The sequence below is a fragment of the Cnephaeus nilssonii genome (assembly GCF_951640355.1).
Source record: "Cnephaeus nilssonii genome assembly, chromosome: 11".
Classification (NCBI taxonomy): domain Eukaryota; kingdom Metazoa; phylum Chordata; class Mammalia; order Chiroptera; family Vespertilionidae; genus Cnephaeus; species Cnephaeus nilssonii.
Window position 1 is genome coordinate 37,636,212 of NC_137082.1, and position 16,964 is coordinate 37,653,175.

The window sequence follows — 16,964 nt, forward strand, 5'->3', positions numbered from 1 at the left end:
CAAAACACCACACTTAAATACACAGAGGCTAAATAGTATATTATTAAACAATGAATGGGTTACCAATGAGATCAAGCAAGAAATTAAAAACTTCCTGGAAACAAATGAAAATGAACACCCAAAACCTATGGGACACAGTGAAAGCAGTCCCAAGAGCACTACAGGCCCACCTCAAGAAACAAGAAAAAGGATTAATAAACTATCTAACCCTACAACTAAATGAATTAGAAAGAGAATAGCAAGAAAAGCCCAGAGGAAGTAGAAGGAAGGAAATAAAAAAGATCAGAGAGGAAATAAATGACATAGAGACTAAAAAAAAAACCCCAATGGTACAGACTTTTGGGATGGCGGCAGGAAGATGGTGACCCTCAGGGGCAGGCTGGGAGCCAGGAGACAGAGGGGAGCGTGAGCAGCCCGGGCAGCTCAGGAGTGAAGGTGGTGCTTTCCTCCAACCCCGCCATCCCTGCCCCGTGATGCCTTCACGGACCCACTCTTGTTTGTAAAGGTAAGCCAAGGGAAAGAGACACAGGGAGGTTTTATGCCTGCTCGGGCTGTCTAGACAGAAAAGATTGTAATTTTTTTCAATGGGAAGATGAAAAGTTGTCAGGTGCTAGACTTGCTGCCCATGAAGCTGATAAAAGAAGATGTCAGCCTCCTCTCTCCCAAATGCAGTGTGTGCAAAGGTATTTTGAAGTTCATTGGACTGCCGTTGTCTCAGAGAAAGTTTTGTCAAAGATGTCAGCAGTTGCTCCTGCCAGATGACTAGGAGAAGCATCGTGCGCATCAGGTCATGGGTGATATTTCTGTCACCCAATTAAAAAAGCCCAGTCAGCTCCTCTCTCCATTGCAAAACAAGAAGGCAAATGCGCAGTATTTGTTTGCTGATAGGAGCTGTCAGTTCTTGATAGACCTACTTTCTACCCTTATGTTCAGAAGAGTGCTATGTGTTGGAACACCAAGGTTGCATGAGCTGATCAGGTTGAAAGCATCAGGTGACAAGAAGCCTAACATTGAAAGCCTTTTATTGGATATTGATTTTCGGTATTCACAGTTTTATATAAAAGATATCTTTTGCCATTATAACATGTTTAACCATCACTTCTTTGATGGAGAGGCTGCCCTTGAAATATGCAGAACATTTTTACAGGAAGATAAAGGTGAAGGAGTCATTATGGTGTCAGACCCTCCTTTTGGTGCCTTGGTTGAACCTCTGGCTGTTACATTTAAGAAGTTAATTGCTATGTGGAAAAAAAGGTCAAAGTCAAGATAACAATCACAAAGAACTACCTATTTTCTGGATTTTTCCCTATTTTTTTGAATCCTGAATTTGTCAGTTTTTTCCAAGCTTCCACATGCTGGATTATAAGGTAGATTATGATAATCATGCACTTTATAAACATGGAAAGACAGGTCAGAAACAGTCTGCTGTGTGTATTTTCACCAATATTCCACCCAACAAAATAATCCTTCCTGTGGAAGAAGGGTATAGGTTTTGCCCTCTGTGTCAACGATACGTTTTTCTAGAAAATCAACACTGTGAGCACTGTAATTCTGCATATCCAAGGATGGCAGGAAATGGAACCATTGCTTTCTCTGCAAAAAGTGTGTAAAGGCTTCCTGGAGCCACTGTAGCATGTGCAATCCCTGTGCTCTTCCCAGTCATTCTTGCAAGGGCCCTAAAGATGGCTGCTTCATTTGCGGTGAGTTAGATCACAACCGTAGTACTTGTCCTAACATCTCTGCAGCTATGAAAGTTAGCAAAGCTGTCAGAAAGCAGAAGCAAAGGAAAAGTAATCAGATGAAAATGGAGACCACTAAAGGACAAGCCATGAATCATACATCTCTTACAAGGAAGAAGAAAAGGAGAGAAAGAGCCCTCAATATCTTTGCTCTTAAATGTCCAGTCACTTGAGAATAAGAAAGATTTATAGTCCAACCTTTGATGGCATTTTCTGAAAGTGCCATGCTGGACTTAAATTCTGTCACTTTAAAAGGTGTGCACCTTTCTAAGCTAGATAATAGGCAGGTGGTATTTGCTGGTTTATAGACCCTGTAGCAGTGTCTCTGGAGACCTGATGAGTTGTTCTATTCTAGCTGGTTTACTGGCTCTGTCTCTGTGTCTTTTTTCTCTTTAACTCCTAATCATATTATTTTAGCCTCTTTTTATCTGAAAAATGTGTGTACAGCATTCTTTTGCAGAGTCAGAAGAAAATGAAAATCTGAGGTTTGTTTACATTACATAAGAATATGTTAATTAAGATAAATGTTTCAAATTAATGTTAAAATATTGTACAATGGCTTACACCCCACTTGTAAAAAGAAGCACAATGTACAATTTTTTCAGACAGAATCTGAAAATGATGGAAAGAATTTTGACAAAGGCAGTCTAAAGATATAAATATTATAATTGTGGTTACATTAGTATTAAATATTTATTTTTAAGTTAAAAAAAGTACAAAAGATAAATGAATCCAAGAGCTTGTTCTTTGAAAAGATAAACAAGATTGATAAACCCCTAGCCAGACTCATCAAGAAACAGAGACAGAGGGCCCAAATAAATAAAATCAGAAATGAAAGAGGCCATAAAACAACGGACACCACAGAAATACAAAGAATTATAAGAAAATACTATGAACAACTATATGCCAACAAACTGGGCAAAATGGACAAATTCCTAGAAACATACGATCTTCCAAAACTCAATCAGGAAGAATCAGAAAACCTGAGTAGGCCAATAACAACTGATGAAATAGAAGCAGTAATTTAAAAACTCCCAGCAAACAAAAGTTCTGGACTGGATGGATTCAGAGGTAAATTTTACCAAACATTCAAGGAAGAACTAACATCTATTCTCCTCAGTTTATTACAAAAAATTCAAGAGGAAGGAACATTTCTCCAAGCTCTTTTTACAAAGCCAGCATTATCCTAATTCCAAAACCAGATAAAGACACTACAAAGAAAGAAAATTATAAGCCAATATCCCTGATGAACAAAGATGCTAAAATCCTCATCAAAATATTAGCAAATCAGATCCAGCAACATATTAAAAAGATCATACACCATTTATTCCAGAGATGCAAGGCTGGTACAATAGTCACAAATCAATAAATATGATACATCAAATTGAAAGATAAAAACCCCATGATCATATCAATAGATGCAAAAAAAGAGCATTTGACAAAATTCAGCACCCTTTTTTGATAAAAACTCTCAGTAAAGTGAGAATAGAGGGATCATACTTCAACATAATAAAGGCCATATATGATAAACCTACAGCCAACATAATACTCAATGGGCAAAAACTAAAAGCATTTCCCTTAGGAACAGGAACAAGACAAAGATGTCCGCTTTCACTACTCTTATTCAACATAGTACTGAAAGTCCTAGCCACAGCAATCAGACAAGAAGAAAAGATAAAAAGCAACCAAATTGGAAAGGAGGAAATAAAACTGTCATTATTTGCAGATGACATGATATTGTATATAGAAAACCCTAAAGACTCCACCAATAAACTACTAGACTTAATAAATGAATTCAGCAAGGTAGCAGGATACAAAATCAACATCCAGAAATAAATGTCCTTTTTATACACGAATAATAAACTCTAGAAAGAGAAAAATTTAAAAAAATAACATTTACCATTGCAACAACAACAAAAAATAAAGATACCTAAGAATAAACTTAACTAAGGAGGTAAAAGACCTGTACTTGAAAAACTATAGAACATTGAAAAAAGAAATAGAGGAAAATACAAACAAATGGAAGTGTATACCATGTTCATGGATTAGAACAATTAACATCATTAAAATGTCTATACTACCCAAAGCAATCTATAGATTTAATGCAATCCCTATTAAAATACCAATGGCACACTTCACAGAGCTAGAACAAATACTCCAAAAATGTATATGGAACCATAAAAGACCCTGAATAGCTGCAGCAATCTTGAGAAAGAAGAATGAAGTAGGAGAGATCACAATACCGGCTATCAAACTGTTCTACAAAGCCATTGTACTGGCACAAGAATAGGCAGATAGACCAATGGATCAGAACCCCAGAAATTGACCAACACCTTTATTGTCAATTAACATTTGACAAAGGAGGCAAGAATATACAATAGTGTAAAAGACAGTCTCTTCAACAAATGGTGCTGGGAGAACTGGACAGACACATGCAAAAAGATGAAACTAGACCACCAACTTACCATACACCAGAATAAACTCAAGATTGATAAAAGACTTAAATGTAAGATATGAAACCATAAAATCTTAGAGGAGAACATAGGGAGTAAAATCTCAGACATCCCACGTAGCAATCTGTTTACGGATACATTTCCTAGGGCAAAGGAAACTAAGGAGAAACTAAGACTACATAAAAATAAGAAGCTTCTGCACAGCACAAGAAACCACCATCAAAATGAAAAGGGAACCCACTGTATGGGTGAACATATTTGCCAAAGATACATCTAATAAGGGGTTAATATCCAAAATATATAAAGTTCTCATTCAACTCAACAAATGGAAGACAAAAAATCCAATTAAAAAAGTGGGCAGAAGACCTGAATAGACATTTTTCCAAAGAGAACATAAAAATGGTCAAGAGACATGAAAAAATGCTCAGTCACTTAGCATCTGAGAAATGCAAATTAAAACCACAATGAGATATCACCTCACACTGATCAGAATGGCTATTGTCAAAAAATCAACAAACAAGTGCTGGCGAGGATGTGGAGAAAAGGGAAGACTAGTCCACTGCTGGTGGGAATGCAGATTGGTGCGGCCACTATGGAAAACAATATGGAGTTTCCTCAAAAAATTAAAAATGGAACTTCCATTTGATTCAGCAATCCCACTTCTGAGAATATATCCTAAAAACCCCAAAACACCAATCAGAAAGAATATATGCACCCCTATGGTCATAGCAGCGTTATTTACAATAGCTAAGATTTTGGAAACAGTCCCAAGTGTCCATCAATAGATGAATGGATAAAAAGGCTATAAGACATTTACACTATGGAATACTATGCAGCTGTAAAAAAGAGGGATCTCTTACCCTTTGAGACAGCATGGATGGACCTGGAAAATATTATGCTAAGTGAAATAAGCCAATATGAGAAAGACAAATATCACATGATCTCACTTATTTGTGGAATCAAATGAACAAAATGAATTGGCCAACAAAATAAGACCTGAAGCATGGAGGCATGGAACAGACTGACATACCTCAATGTGGGGTTTGGGGGAAGAGAAGACATAAACCAAAGAACTTATATATGCATAGCCCATGGACATGGACAATAGGGTAGTGAAGACCTGGGGGTTGGGTAGAAGCTGGAAGGAAGGATGTAAAGGGGACGGGGAAATTGGAGATATTGGTAATACAACCAACAATAAAAAATACATTAAAAAATAAATAAAGTTATTATTGATTAAAGAATTAAAATGAAACAAAGCATCACCTGCTTCATTATGAACAAAAGTTAAAAATAAATATCCCCAGGTTGCTCAATTGTTTTATAATCTCTTCTTTTATTCCTATCAATATAACAAAGGAAGACTAATTTATCTACTATAATATATTAAAACAAAACATAGAAACAATTTAGATATATATTATTCTATGTAACTGTGTCTTCAATCCAGCCTAGATTAATTAACAATCAAGAAGCAAACTTGTAACATTATAAACCTTAAATATTGATATACACAGTGTTCTCAGTATAAAAATACATTTAATATGGGGAATCACTATTTTAGTTCTAAATTTTGATTGTTATGACTGGAAAATGACTAAAAAGTTATGTGTCAGAGGAACTCTATGAATTGAACTGTGTATATTTTTAAAGAACAACATATACATTTTTTTATTTAAATTTTTTTCTATATTCTGTTTCTTTTAATTATACTTATTGAAATGTATGGTAAATCTGCCAAATTCAATAATAAAAATTTGGGCTTATATTTTGTATATCTCTTCCCCCCACCCACCCCCAACCCCCTGGCCATTACATTTTCCTAGTAATTCGTTTTTATTGTATTTTTACAAAAGTATCAAGCTACGAGAGGTTGGAAATTAAGAATGTTTGAGAGAAACTGGTTTAGGTTTCACTCTGGCAGTGTGCTGCAGAAAGAATCTAGCAGTCTACACTTTAGCACATTAAAGAACCAATTGTGACACCTTCACCTCTCTCCTCCCACACTAAGCTGCAGATTTTGTTTTTGCTAAGTATGCAAAAATGTTCTTGGCATACTGTGTTTTGCAACAAAAACAATATTAAAAGAGTTAATCAGTTTTTTGGCATTTGTCTGATATTATTAGTCTAGCTACATTATAGGTTAATCATAAATATTGAGTTCTTATATGCCATGTACCATACTAAGTACTATGCATTATTTAAGCATTACAACAAAAGTATATGTTAGGTATCATTACTCCTATTTTATAGATGAGGAAAGTATGGTTCAGAGAGGTTAAATAACTTTTATCAAAGTTATCTTGTTAGTACAAAGCAGAGATAAAACTCATATCCAAAAGTATAAAATCACTTAAAAAGCTAAATCCATTGGAATGTTTGAAAAAGAACCCATTTGCAATCCAGGGACAGTGTATATTTTATCTGAGATGGACCAATCTATGTTACCTCCTAGTTCTTACCTGTCAGCTTAGTGAAGGCTTCCATGTCATCAATTGCTGTGGAAATACGACATTTTTTTCCTCCAGTACCTGTAATCTCTATGTAGGGGTCTGCTTTGAGGAAAGCATCTGTAATCCTAAAGATCATTTAATAAAAATGTATGCTTATGAGAAAATTTAAATATGTACTTTAGGCCTTGCTTAAAGTTAAAAAAATCTTTCTATTTTATGAAAATAAAATCTTGAGACATGATGTTTTAAAGACACCTGTTACGCAATCATCCTATCTAATAAAAGAGTAATATGCAAATTGACTATCACTCCAAGACACAAAATGGCCACCCTCATGTAGTCAAAGATGGCTGCCCCATGTGGACACAAGATGGCCACCACAAGATAGCCTGCAGGGGAGGGCAGTTGTGGGTGATCAGGCAAGCAGGGAGGACAGTTGGGGGAGTCAGGCCTGCAGGGGAGGGCAGTTGGGGGAAGACCCAGGCCTGCAGGGGAGGGCAGTTGGGGGAGCCAGGCCTGCAGGGGAGGGCAGTTGGGGAGGACCAGGCCTGCAGGGGAGGGCAGTTAGGGGTGACCGGACCAGCAGGGGAGGGCAGTTGGGGGCAACCAGACTGGCAGGGGAGGGCAGTTAGGGGCAATTGGGCTGGCCGGGGAGCAGTTAGGCATCGATCAGGCTGGCAAGGGAGTGGTTAGGGGATGATCAGGCTGGCAGACAGAAGCAGTTAGGGACAATCAGGTAGAGGCAGGTGAGTGGTTGCGAGCCAGCAGTTCTGGATTGTGAGAGGGATGTCCAACCGCACGTTTAGGCCCGATCCCACCAGGATCCCACCTGGTGGGATCGGGCCTAAACGTGCGGTTGGACATCCCTCAAGGGGTCCCAGATTGGAGAAGGTGCAGGCTGGGCTGAGGGACAAGCCCCGCCCCCACCGCACGAATTTCGTGCGCCAGGCCTCTAGTACTAAATAAGTGCATTGTGATTTGTGGGCTATTGTATTTACTGTGTTGTAGGCATATGGCAGAGCATTAGATCCACTGTCTGAGTTAATCTTTCTAACAATAATATAGAGATGAGTAATTAGCCTTAATTTTACGATACAGAAATTAAGTAAATGTTTATTTTACCAAGTTAGAAAGAAGCAGTACCAGGCTTTGAACCTTGATCTCTTTGACTCTCCAAATTAAAAACAAACTAACGCCTGGCCTGTGTGGCTCAGTTGGTTCGAGCATCGTCCCATGCACCAAAGGGTCACAGGTTCAATTCCAGGATCAGGGCACATACCCAGATTGCAGGTTCAATCCCCAGTCCGGGTGAGTATGGGAGACAACGAATCAATGTATCTCACGTCAATGTGTTTTTTCTTTTCTCTCTCTCTCTTACCCTTCCACTCTCTCTAAAATCAATGATAAAATAAAATAATTTTAAAATGTATTTTAAAAACACTAACAAAAACAACAACAAAAATAGGATAATGTATTCTAACTAGTCTGTTCATGATAAAAGATGGGAAACAAATAGAAAAAGAAAATCTATTTCCTCGACACAAACATGAAGGCTTATAATACACATCAATTTAAAGGCATTTTAGAGACATGGTGTTAAATGGACTCACACCCAACTTTTGATAACTCCTCATGAAGTCTTCTAGTCCCTAGAGCCCAGGCTGCACTTTTCTGCAATGGATCAGGTGAAATTGCTGCTGGTTTTACTATTTGCTACTAATCTTTTTTATACATTTTATTGATTTTTTACAGAGAGGAAGGGAGAGGGATAAAGAGTTAGAAACATCGATGAGAGAGAAACATCGATCAGCTGCCTCCTGCACACCCCCTACTGGGGATATGCCCGCAACCAAGGTACATGCCCTTGACTGGAATCGAACCTGGGACCCTTGAGTCCACAGGCTGACGCTCTATCCACCGAGCCAAACTGGCTAGGGCTTTGCTACTAATTTTGATAAATAATTGACATGGTAAGGAAAGACATGAATCTTAATTCTTAAAATTAATGTTTGTCATTAATTTGACAAAGTCAATTATCCACGTCCCATCTCTCACTTGATGACTAATATCTGGTACATAAGCGACAGCCTGTGCAGAGGTCCTATGCCATTCCAACATTAATTCCTCATGTCTAGCCTAAGCCAGCTTTTCTGCCCTTCATCTATTCCCTTTAGCCATTCTACAACTCTTCCTCCAACTAAGTTAAGTTTACTCTACACCAGTTTTGTTTTAAGGGAACAGTTTAAGATTTAGTCACTTAAAATTCCCTTGAATTTGTCTAGAAATCTCAATTTGATCCATGTATGATACTCTAGAACAAACATCACAGAGATTTTTATAGAGAAATAACAATCGAATTTCTTACATTGTATCAATGATGTTGCCAACTTTGTGCTGATAAGCTCTACGGTGTAAAGAGGTGCGTATATGGAACATGTCATACAGATTCCCAATCTCCTGCAGGGAAATATGAAATAAATATTAATGAAGAATCTGATTATGTTACCCCTGTTAGTAGAGAAGTATATAAAACAAGAAAAAGAAATGGTGGCAGACACGAAGGCTATGCCCAAGGACTACTTCATTAAAATTTCTGAGCCCACTTAAAAATAGCAAGGCAGATGAGTTAAACTATCATTGGTTTGTAACTTTCATTCTTAGTAACCAAAATTTATTACTAGGTGTACCAGTTAATAATGCGGACTTTTTCAATAAATGGAGTTACACATATGTTGATATATATGTGATTTGATATGTATGCTATTTTGTTGTATTGACAACAAGCTTCAAAACTTCATATGTCAAATTTGCTGAATGTGTTAACATCATAGGTATTTTTATGCTTAAAATCGTGGAATTTCATGCCAAAAAAAGAGCATTTGTGGGAAGTTTTAATTCATGAATTTTGAAGAAAAAGTTATCATATACTTCGGGAAGCTTATAGTGAACATGTTCCATCTCAAGATACTTGTGAACTCTGGTTTAAACACTTTAAAAGTGATGATTTCGATGTGAAAGACAAAGAACGTCCAGGACAACCGAAAAAGTCTGAAGACCAACAATTACAAGCATTATTGGATGAAGATGTGTGTCAAACTCAAAAACAACTTGCAGAAAGATTAAAAGTTGCTCAGCAAACAATTTCTGATCGTTTACAAGCAATGGGAAAGATTTTAAAGGAAGGAAAATGGTCCTAAACGGTTTGGCTCAGTGGATAGAGCATCAGCCTGCGGACTCAAGGGTCCCGGGTTCGATTCCGGTCAAGGGCATGTACCTTGGCTGCGGGCACATCCCCGGTGGGAGGTGTGCAGGAGGCAGCTGATTGATGTTTCTCTCTCATCAATGTTTCTAACTTTCTCTCCCTATCCCTTCCTCTCTGTAAAAAATCAATAAAATATATTTTAAAAAATAAATAAATAAAATAAAGGAAGGAAAATGGGTGCCACATCAACTGAAGGAAAGACAAATGGAAAACCGAAAAGTCATCAGTAAAATGTTGCTTCCAGCAGCACAAAAGAAAGTCTTTTTTGCATCAAATTGTTACTGTCGATGAAAAGTGGATTTATTTTGAGAATGCACAAAATCATGGGTTGATCCAGGTCAACCATCAACATCAACTGCAAGGCCAAATTGCTTTAGAAAGAAGACAATGCTCTGTGTTTGGTGGGATCAGGAAGGTGTGGTGTATTATCAGCTTCTAAAACCAGGTGAAACTGTTAATACCGATCGCTACCGACAACAAAAAATCAGGATGAACCACGCTTTGATCGTGAAACAACCAGAATGTATCAGAAGACATGGCAAAGTAATTTTGCTTCATGATGATGCACCATCACATATATCAAAACTAGTTAAAGACACATTAAAAGATCTTGCCTGGGAAGATCTTGCTCCTTCAGATTACCACTTATTCTGATGGATGGCACATGCACTTTCTGAGCAGCACTTCAAAACGTACAAGGAAGTGGAAAATTGGGTCTCTGAATGGTTTGCCTCAAAACAAGAAAAATTCTATTGGGAAATTACCTAAAGATGGAGGAAATGTATAGCTAGCTATGGACATTACTTTGAATAAAGCACTTTTGATGTTTCTCTTGAAATTATCCTGTTTTCTTTGATTACAAAATCCGCATTATTTTTAAAAAATATATTTTATTGATTTTTTTACCGAGAGGAAGGGAGAGGGAGAGAGAGTTAGAAACATCAGTGAGAGAGAAACATTGATCAGCTGCCTCCTGCACACTCCCTACTGGGGATGTATCTGCAACCATGGTACATGCCCTTGACCGGAATCGAACCTGGGACCCTTGAGTCTGCAGGCCAACGCTCTATCCACTAAGCCAAACCAGTTAGGGCAAAAATCCGCATTATTAACTGGTACACCTAGTATGTGTATTAACTCTGTGGCAGGTTCTGTTTTAGGTATCTTACATATAATATATTTTTTAATCTTCCCAATGACTCTGAAAATTAGGTATTATTATTCTTATATTGTTCATTCTCAAAAAAAAGACTTTTATAATACAATATTAGTCATATGACTCCAACACAGCAGAGACCTAATGATTTTAGTATTGTAACTAAATGAAACACCAACAGTGATTAAGGATGAGAATTGAGCCAAATTTTCTGCGTTAAAATTCTAGTTCTGTCATTTATTAATTGTATGTCTTTTCTGTGCTTCAGTTTGCTCAACTATTAAGTGGGATAATAATAGTACCTATCTCATAGGGTTGTCAGGATTGAGTTAATTTGTCTAAAGTACTTAAAACAGTACCTAGCACAACACTCAATAAGTGTCTATTGTAATTTTATTATTATTTAACAACACAGTACAAATGAAAGAACCTTAAGATATTTATAAATGCTCAGCATGAAGTAAAGAGATTGACAATTTACCAGGTACTGATTTTTCCAAATTACTGAATGGTTATTTCTAGATTTCAAACTAGGAACTATATCTTCCTTATTGTGCCTCTGACATAGCTTACCTGATCTCTAGTACAAATATGCTTCGAATTATCTACTTCACAGACACGGGCAAACTTAAGAAAGCGCTTATAATCAAAACTATTTTGAATTCCAAGATGATGGCAGTCCCTAGAAAGATTCCCAAAGCAGAGAAATAAAATTCTTCAACAAGATTATGTACTGTACCTTAAATGTTAATAATATATTTATACAAGCATTTTATTTGTTTACTTAAATAAAAAGCCTAATAAAAGAGTAATATGCAAATTGACCATCACTCCAACACACAAGATGGTCACCCTCATGTGGTCAAAGATGGCTGCCCCCATGTGGACACAAGATGGATGCCACAAGATGGCCGGAAGGGGAGGGCAGTTGGGGGAGACCAGGCTGGCAAGGGAGGGCAGTTAGGGTTGACCGGGCCAGCAGGAGAGGGCAGTTGGGGGTGACCAGGCCTGTAGGGGAGGATAGTTAAGGGCAACCAGGTCAGCAGGGGAGGGCAGTTAGGGGCAATTGGGCCAGCAGGGGAGCAGTTAGGCATCAATCAGGCTGGCAGGGGAGTGGTTAGGGGGTGATCAGGTTGGCAGGCAGAAGTGGTTAGGAGCAATCAGGCAGGCAGGCAGGCAGGTAGGTGAGTGGTTGGGCGCCAGAAGTCCTGGATTGTGAGAGGGATATACGACTGCCTGTTTAGGCCGATCCCACCAAGATCGGGCCTAAACAGACAGTTGAACATCCCTCGAGGGGTCCCAGATTGGAGAAGGTGCAGGCTGGGCTGAGAGACTCCCCCCCCCCCGTGCATGAATTTCATGCACTGGGCCTCTAGTATCCTCTCTAATAAAATGGTAACATGCAAATTAACCATCACTCTGCTACATAAGCCACGCCCACCAGCCAAGCCACACCCACCAGCCAATCAGGGCGAGTATGCAAATTAACCCCATCCAAGATGGCTACAGCCACAGAGAGCAAGGTTTCCCAGGTAACAGAGGAAGCCAAGCTTTCCATAGCCATTGCAGGCCTAAGCCTCCACTCAAGCTACAAAGTTTCAATTATAGAAGGTAAACAAATTCAAACAAATGGCGACAGAATGGAGTTTGAGAGAGCAGGCCAGGGATGCCGGTGGCAACAGGGGAAGCAAAGCTTTCCGCACACCCTGGCTGGGCTCACCCGCTTAAGGCTACAAAGTTTCAATTGTAGAAGGTGAATTTACTGCCACAGAAATGGCTGCCACCCCGGAGGGAGCAGCAGGCTTGGCTCCGCTCCAGGCTACAAAGTTTCAACTGTAGAAGGAAAATAAATTCCAGATACCAGGGCCTCTGCTTGGGTTGCCAGGGGGCATGGCCGGCCTGCAAACCACCACAGGCCCCTCGCTCAGGCTGCCCCACATCCCAAGGGAACCCCCACCTGATCCGGGACACCCTTCAGGGCAAACCAGCTGGCCCCCTCCCGTGCACCAGGCCTCTATCCTATCTAATAAAAGAGTAATATACAGATTGATCATCACTGCAACACACAATATAGCTGCCCCCATGTGGTCAAAGATCCTGCCCCCATGTGGACACAAGATGGCCACCACAAGATGGCCAGCAGGGGAGGGCAGTTGGGAGGCACCCGGCCTGCAAGGGAGGGCAGTTGTGAGGGACCAGGCCTGCAAGGGAGGGCAGTTGAGAGGGACCAGGCTTACAAGGGAGGGCAGTTGGAGGTGATCAACCCTGCAGGAGAGGGCAGTTAGGGGTGACCAGGCTGGCAGAGGAGGGAAGTTGGGGGCAAACAGGCTGGCAGGGGAGCAGTTAAGCATCAACCAGGCTGGCAGCGGAGTGGTTAGGGGGTGATCAGGCTGGCAGGCAGAAGCGGTTAGGGGCAATCAGGAAGGCAGGCAGGCAAGCAATTGGGAGCCAGCAGTCCTGGATTGTGAGAGGGATGTCCGACTGCCCGTTTAGGCCCGATCCCACCAGGATCGGGCCTAAATGGGCAGTCGGACATCCCTCCAGGAGTCCCAGATTGGAGAGGGTACAGGCTGGGCTGAGGGACAACCCCCCGCCGTGCACGAATTTCGTGCACCGGGCTTCTAGTACATATATAAAGCATACAAAGATTTTAACAAACTTCTCTCTGGAGTGTTCAGTGCATACCTGGCAAAATAATCCCATTTGTCCACATCAATGCCACTTCTTTTATTGGCCACTATCTCATAAAGGAAGCTTTTCTCTTTAGGACGGCCTTTATATGGCCACTAGAAGACAAGAAAAATCATTAAAAGTTTTAGGATAAAAAACAGATCTAGCCCTGACCGGTTTGGCTCAGTGGATAGAGTGCTAGCCTGCGGACTGAAGGGTCCCGGGTTCGATTCCAGTCAAGGGCATGTACCTTGGTTGCGGGCACATCCCCAGTGAGGGGTGTGCAGGAGGCAGCTGATGGATGTTTCTCTCTCATCGATGTTTCTGACTCTCTATCCCTCTCCCTTCCTCTCTGTAAAAAATCAATAAAATATATTAAAAAACAAACAAACAAACAAAAAAACAGATCTAGCCATAGCTGGTTTGATAGAGCGTAGGCCCGAAGACTGAAGGGTTCTGGGTTCGATTCTGGTCAAGGGCACATACCTTGGTTGCAGGTTTCTCAGTCCTGGTCAGGTTGCATGCAGGAGGCAACCAATCGATGTATCTCTCTCACATTGATGTTTCTCTCTGTCTCTCCCTTTGCTTTCCACTCTCTCTAAAAATCAATGGAAAAATATCCTTGAGTGAGGATTAACCAAAAAATAAAAAAACAGATCCAGAGACAGAGAGGCATTGATCAGACCGTCGAACCACAGAGGTAAGGTAGAGGAAGGTGGGGGTAAGGGGAAGAGATCAACCAAAGGACTTGTATGCATGCATATAAGCATAACCAATGGACACAGACACCAGGAGGGTGAGGGCATGAGCAGGGAGGAGGGGGCGGGGTAATGGGGGGATAAGTACACATATGAATACCTTCATCAATAAAAAAAAAAAGTTTAGGATAAGAACCAAATTTATGTACAAGCAAAGCAAAGCAACTATATTAATCTGAAATTTATAAACAGATACTTGAATGAGAATGTGAAATAATTTAGAAGGTTCTTTCCATTTAATTCCTAAATTAGTAGAAAAGAGGAAAGAAATGCTAAGGTGTATGATATCCTGTTAATACTAAACCTCTTTAGTATTTAGTGCCATTGAAAGGATCCTAACTCTACATTTCCCATAAACAACAAGCAAGCTGTTTTTTTGGTTTCAAAATTTTAAAAAATATAAGATCCAATTATGAACTAGTAAAAATGTTCCTAACATGCTAATGCTTGCATTCAGACATGAAAATAATACTATCTTTTAAAGTGGTTACACATCTACCCTAAGTGATATGCATCATTCAAAGACTTTTTGAAGCTCCATTTTTTTGCAAATAGGATATTTGCTACAAATTTCACCTCTTTATTTTACAAGTAGATGTGTGTATGTGTGTGTGTTTGTGTATTAAAAAAAACAACTTAAAAACAGAGCAAAAATTATTTTTCAACTTATTTTTTAATAATAAAAAGATCAAAAAGGAAACAGATTTTCCTCTGAACTAGGTCTTTATAATCTAAATATTTGAAATAAGTTAGTTTTAGCAGATAAACAAAACATACACTGTTACATTTTCCAAACAAAGTTACTTTCTGCTTCTATATAAAATACTGCATAAAATATTCATTATAAATATTTGTATATGTATTTTAATTTATGTATGTATTTATATTTTTCCCACCTCTTAACTCAGTCCCTCTAATATAACCAAATATTCCTCTTCAAACAGCTCTGAAGGAATCAAGAAAAGACAAGATGAAAAGCATGAGTCACTTCAAATTAAGTTGTACACAAACTTACCGATTGCTCTTTAACTGGTGTTTTAGGTGGTCCTATAATTTGTTCCTTGATAAAGATAATATCTTCTTCAGGGATGAGACCATAGCGTTCCATGATGGGTTTGAGATCATTAGAATTAATGAGGTGCTCAAACATATCAACTGAGCCCTGTTCATGCTAGGAAAAGTTAGCATATGGTCTGTTATAGACTCTAGACCAACAGAGACCCCAGATTATCCAAAGTACTCTTGATTTCAGGTAATTCAGAAATAAGATTCTACTGAATGTTACAGTCTTACAGTTTTTTTTTTGTTAATCCTCACCCAATTTTTAAAAATCTATATATTTTTTATTGATTTCAGAGAGAAAGGGAGAGGGACAGAGAGATAGAAACATCAATAATGAGAGAGAATCATCAATCGGCTGCCTCCTGCACGCCATGAGTCCACAACCAGGAAACGACTGTGTCCTCCTGGTTCATAAGTCAATGCATAACCACTGAGATTCACCGGTCGGGCAACCCTCACCCAATTTTTCCACTGATTTTTAGAGAGAGTGGAAGGAAGGGATGGAGGGGGAAAGAGAGAGAAACACAGATTGGATGCCTCCCGCATGCAGCCCAACCAGGGCCAGGATTGAACCTGCAAATCCCTAATTATAAAATAGATGATTTAATATATATGATGAGTTCTGGCTGGGTAGAACAGTTGGTTAGAGCATCTCCTGGTATACCAAGGTTGTGGGTTCAATCTCTGGTCAGGGCATATACAAGAATCAACCAATGAATGCATAAATAAGTGGAACAACAAATTGGTTACTCTTCTCTCTCTCTCTCTCTTTAAAAAAATATATATATATCTTTGACTAAACTTGGCTACCATCAGTTACTTCATGGCCATACAAAATGAATGAAAAACAGAGTTGGCCTTTTTTATTGTACAGTAGTATGATGGAATAGAAAGAGCATTAAATTAGCACCTAGGAAACATGGTTTCCTACTGCTGGCTCTACCAGTTAACAGTTTTTGAATTTTGGTATATCAATACACCTCTGCATTTCAAGTTCCTTTACACTTGCAAAAATGGAGATAATCATTCCTTCTTTACAGACTGTGAGAATCAAATAAAAACATAGATATAAAAGCACCCTGAAAACTGTAATGGGGAAGGAATTATACTATAACACAGCAATGGCTGCTTAAATAGTCTTTATTTTATTGACTATTGAATATGTGAATACATACCTTCCATTTTATATCTTGGCGAGCAAGTGGAATAAATCTTCCATCAAACATATGAGAAAATGGCCCATGACCTTAAAAACAAAAGCAGCCTTAGAAAAATGTAAAAACTGAGTCGATATTTTAAAATCGTTTTAGTTTTACCTTGAATATCAACAGAAATCAATAATCTACAAATACCTCACAAAAAGGGACAAATCCTTCCTTCCTATTTTCTAAAAATAAGAGAACATGAAGCA

At 39.0% G+C, this 16,964-nt stretch overlaps 1 protein-coding gene and 1 pseudogene across 2 annotated transcripts in view; one reads left to right on the forward strand and one right to left on the reverse strand.

Moving 5' to 3' along the window:
* Positions 1-16,964, reverse strand: part of SAMHD1 (SAM and HD domain containing deoxynucleoside triphosphate triphosphohydrolase 1) — a 61,622-nt gene that overhangs the window by 20,841 nt on the left and 23,817 nt on the right. Inside the window, exons 6-11 of the mRNA XM_079785023.1 lie at positions 16,729-16,799; positions 15,507-15,662; positions 13,749-13,849; positions 11,637-11,745; positions 9,011-9,102; positions 6,655-6,770 (exon numbers count right to left, since the gene is read on the reverse strand). Coding sequence (XP_079641149.1) covers positions 6,655-6,770; positions 9,011-9,102; positions 11,637-11,745; positions 13,749-13,849; positions 15,507-15,662; positions 16,729-16,799 — 645 coding nt within the window. The remainder of the gene's footprint in view (positions 1-6,654; positions 6,771-9,010; positions 9,103-11,636; positions 11,746-13,748; positions 13,850-15,506; positions 15,663-16,728; positions 16,800-16,964) is intronic.
* LOC307107693 (rRNA N(6)-adenosine-methyltransferase ZCCHC4-like) lies at positions 358-2,102 on the forward strand (annotated as a pseudogene). Its single transcript has one exon. The product of its transcript is annotated as an rRNA N(6)-adenosine-methyltransferase ZCCHC4-like (transcript).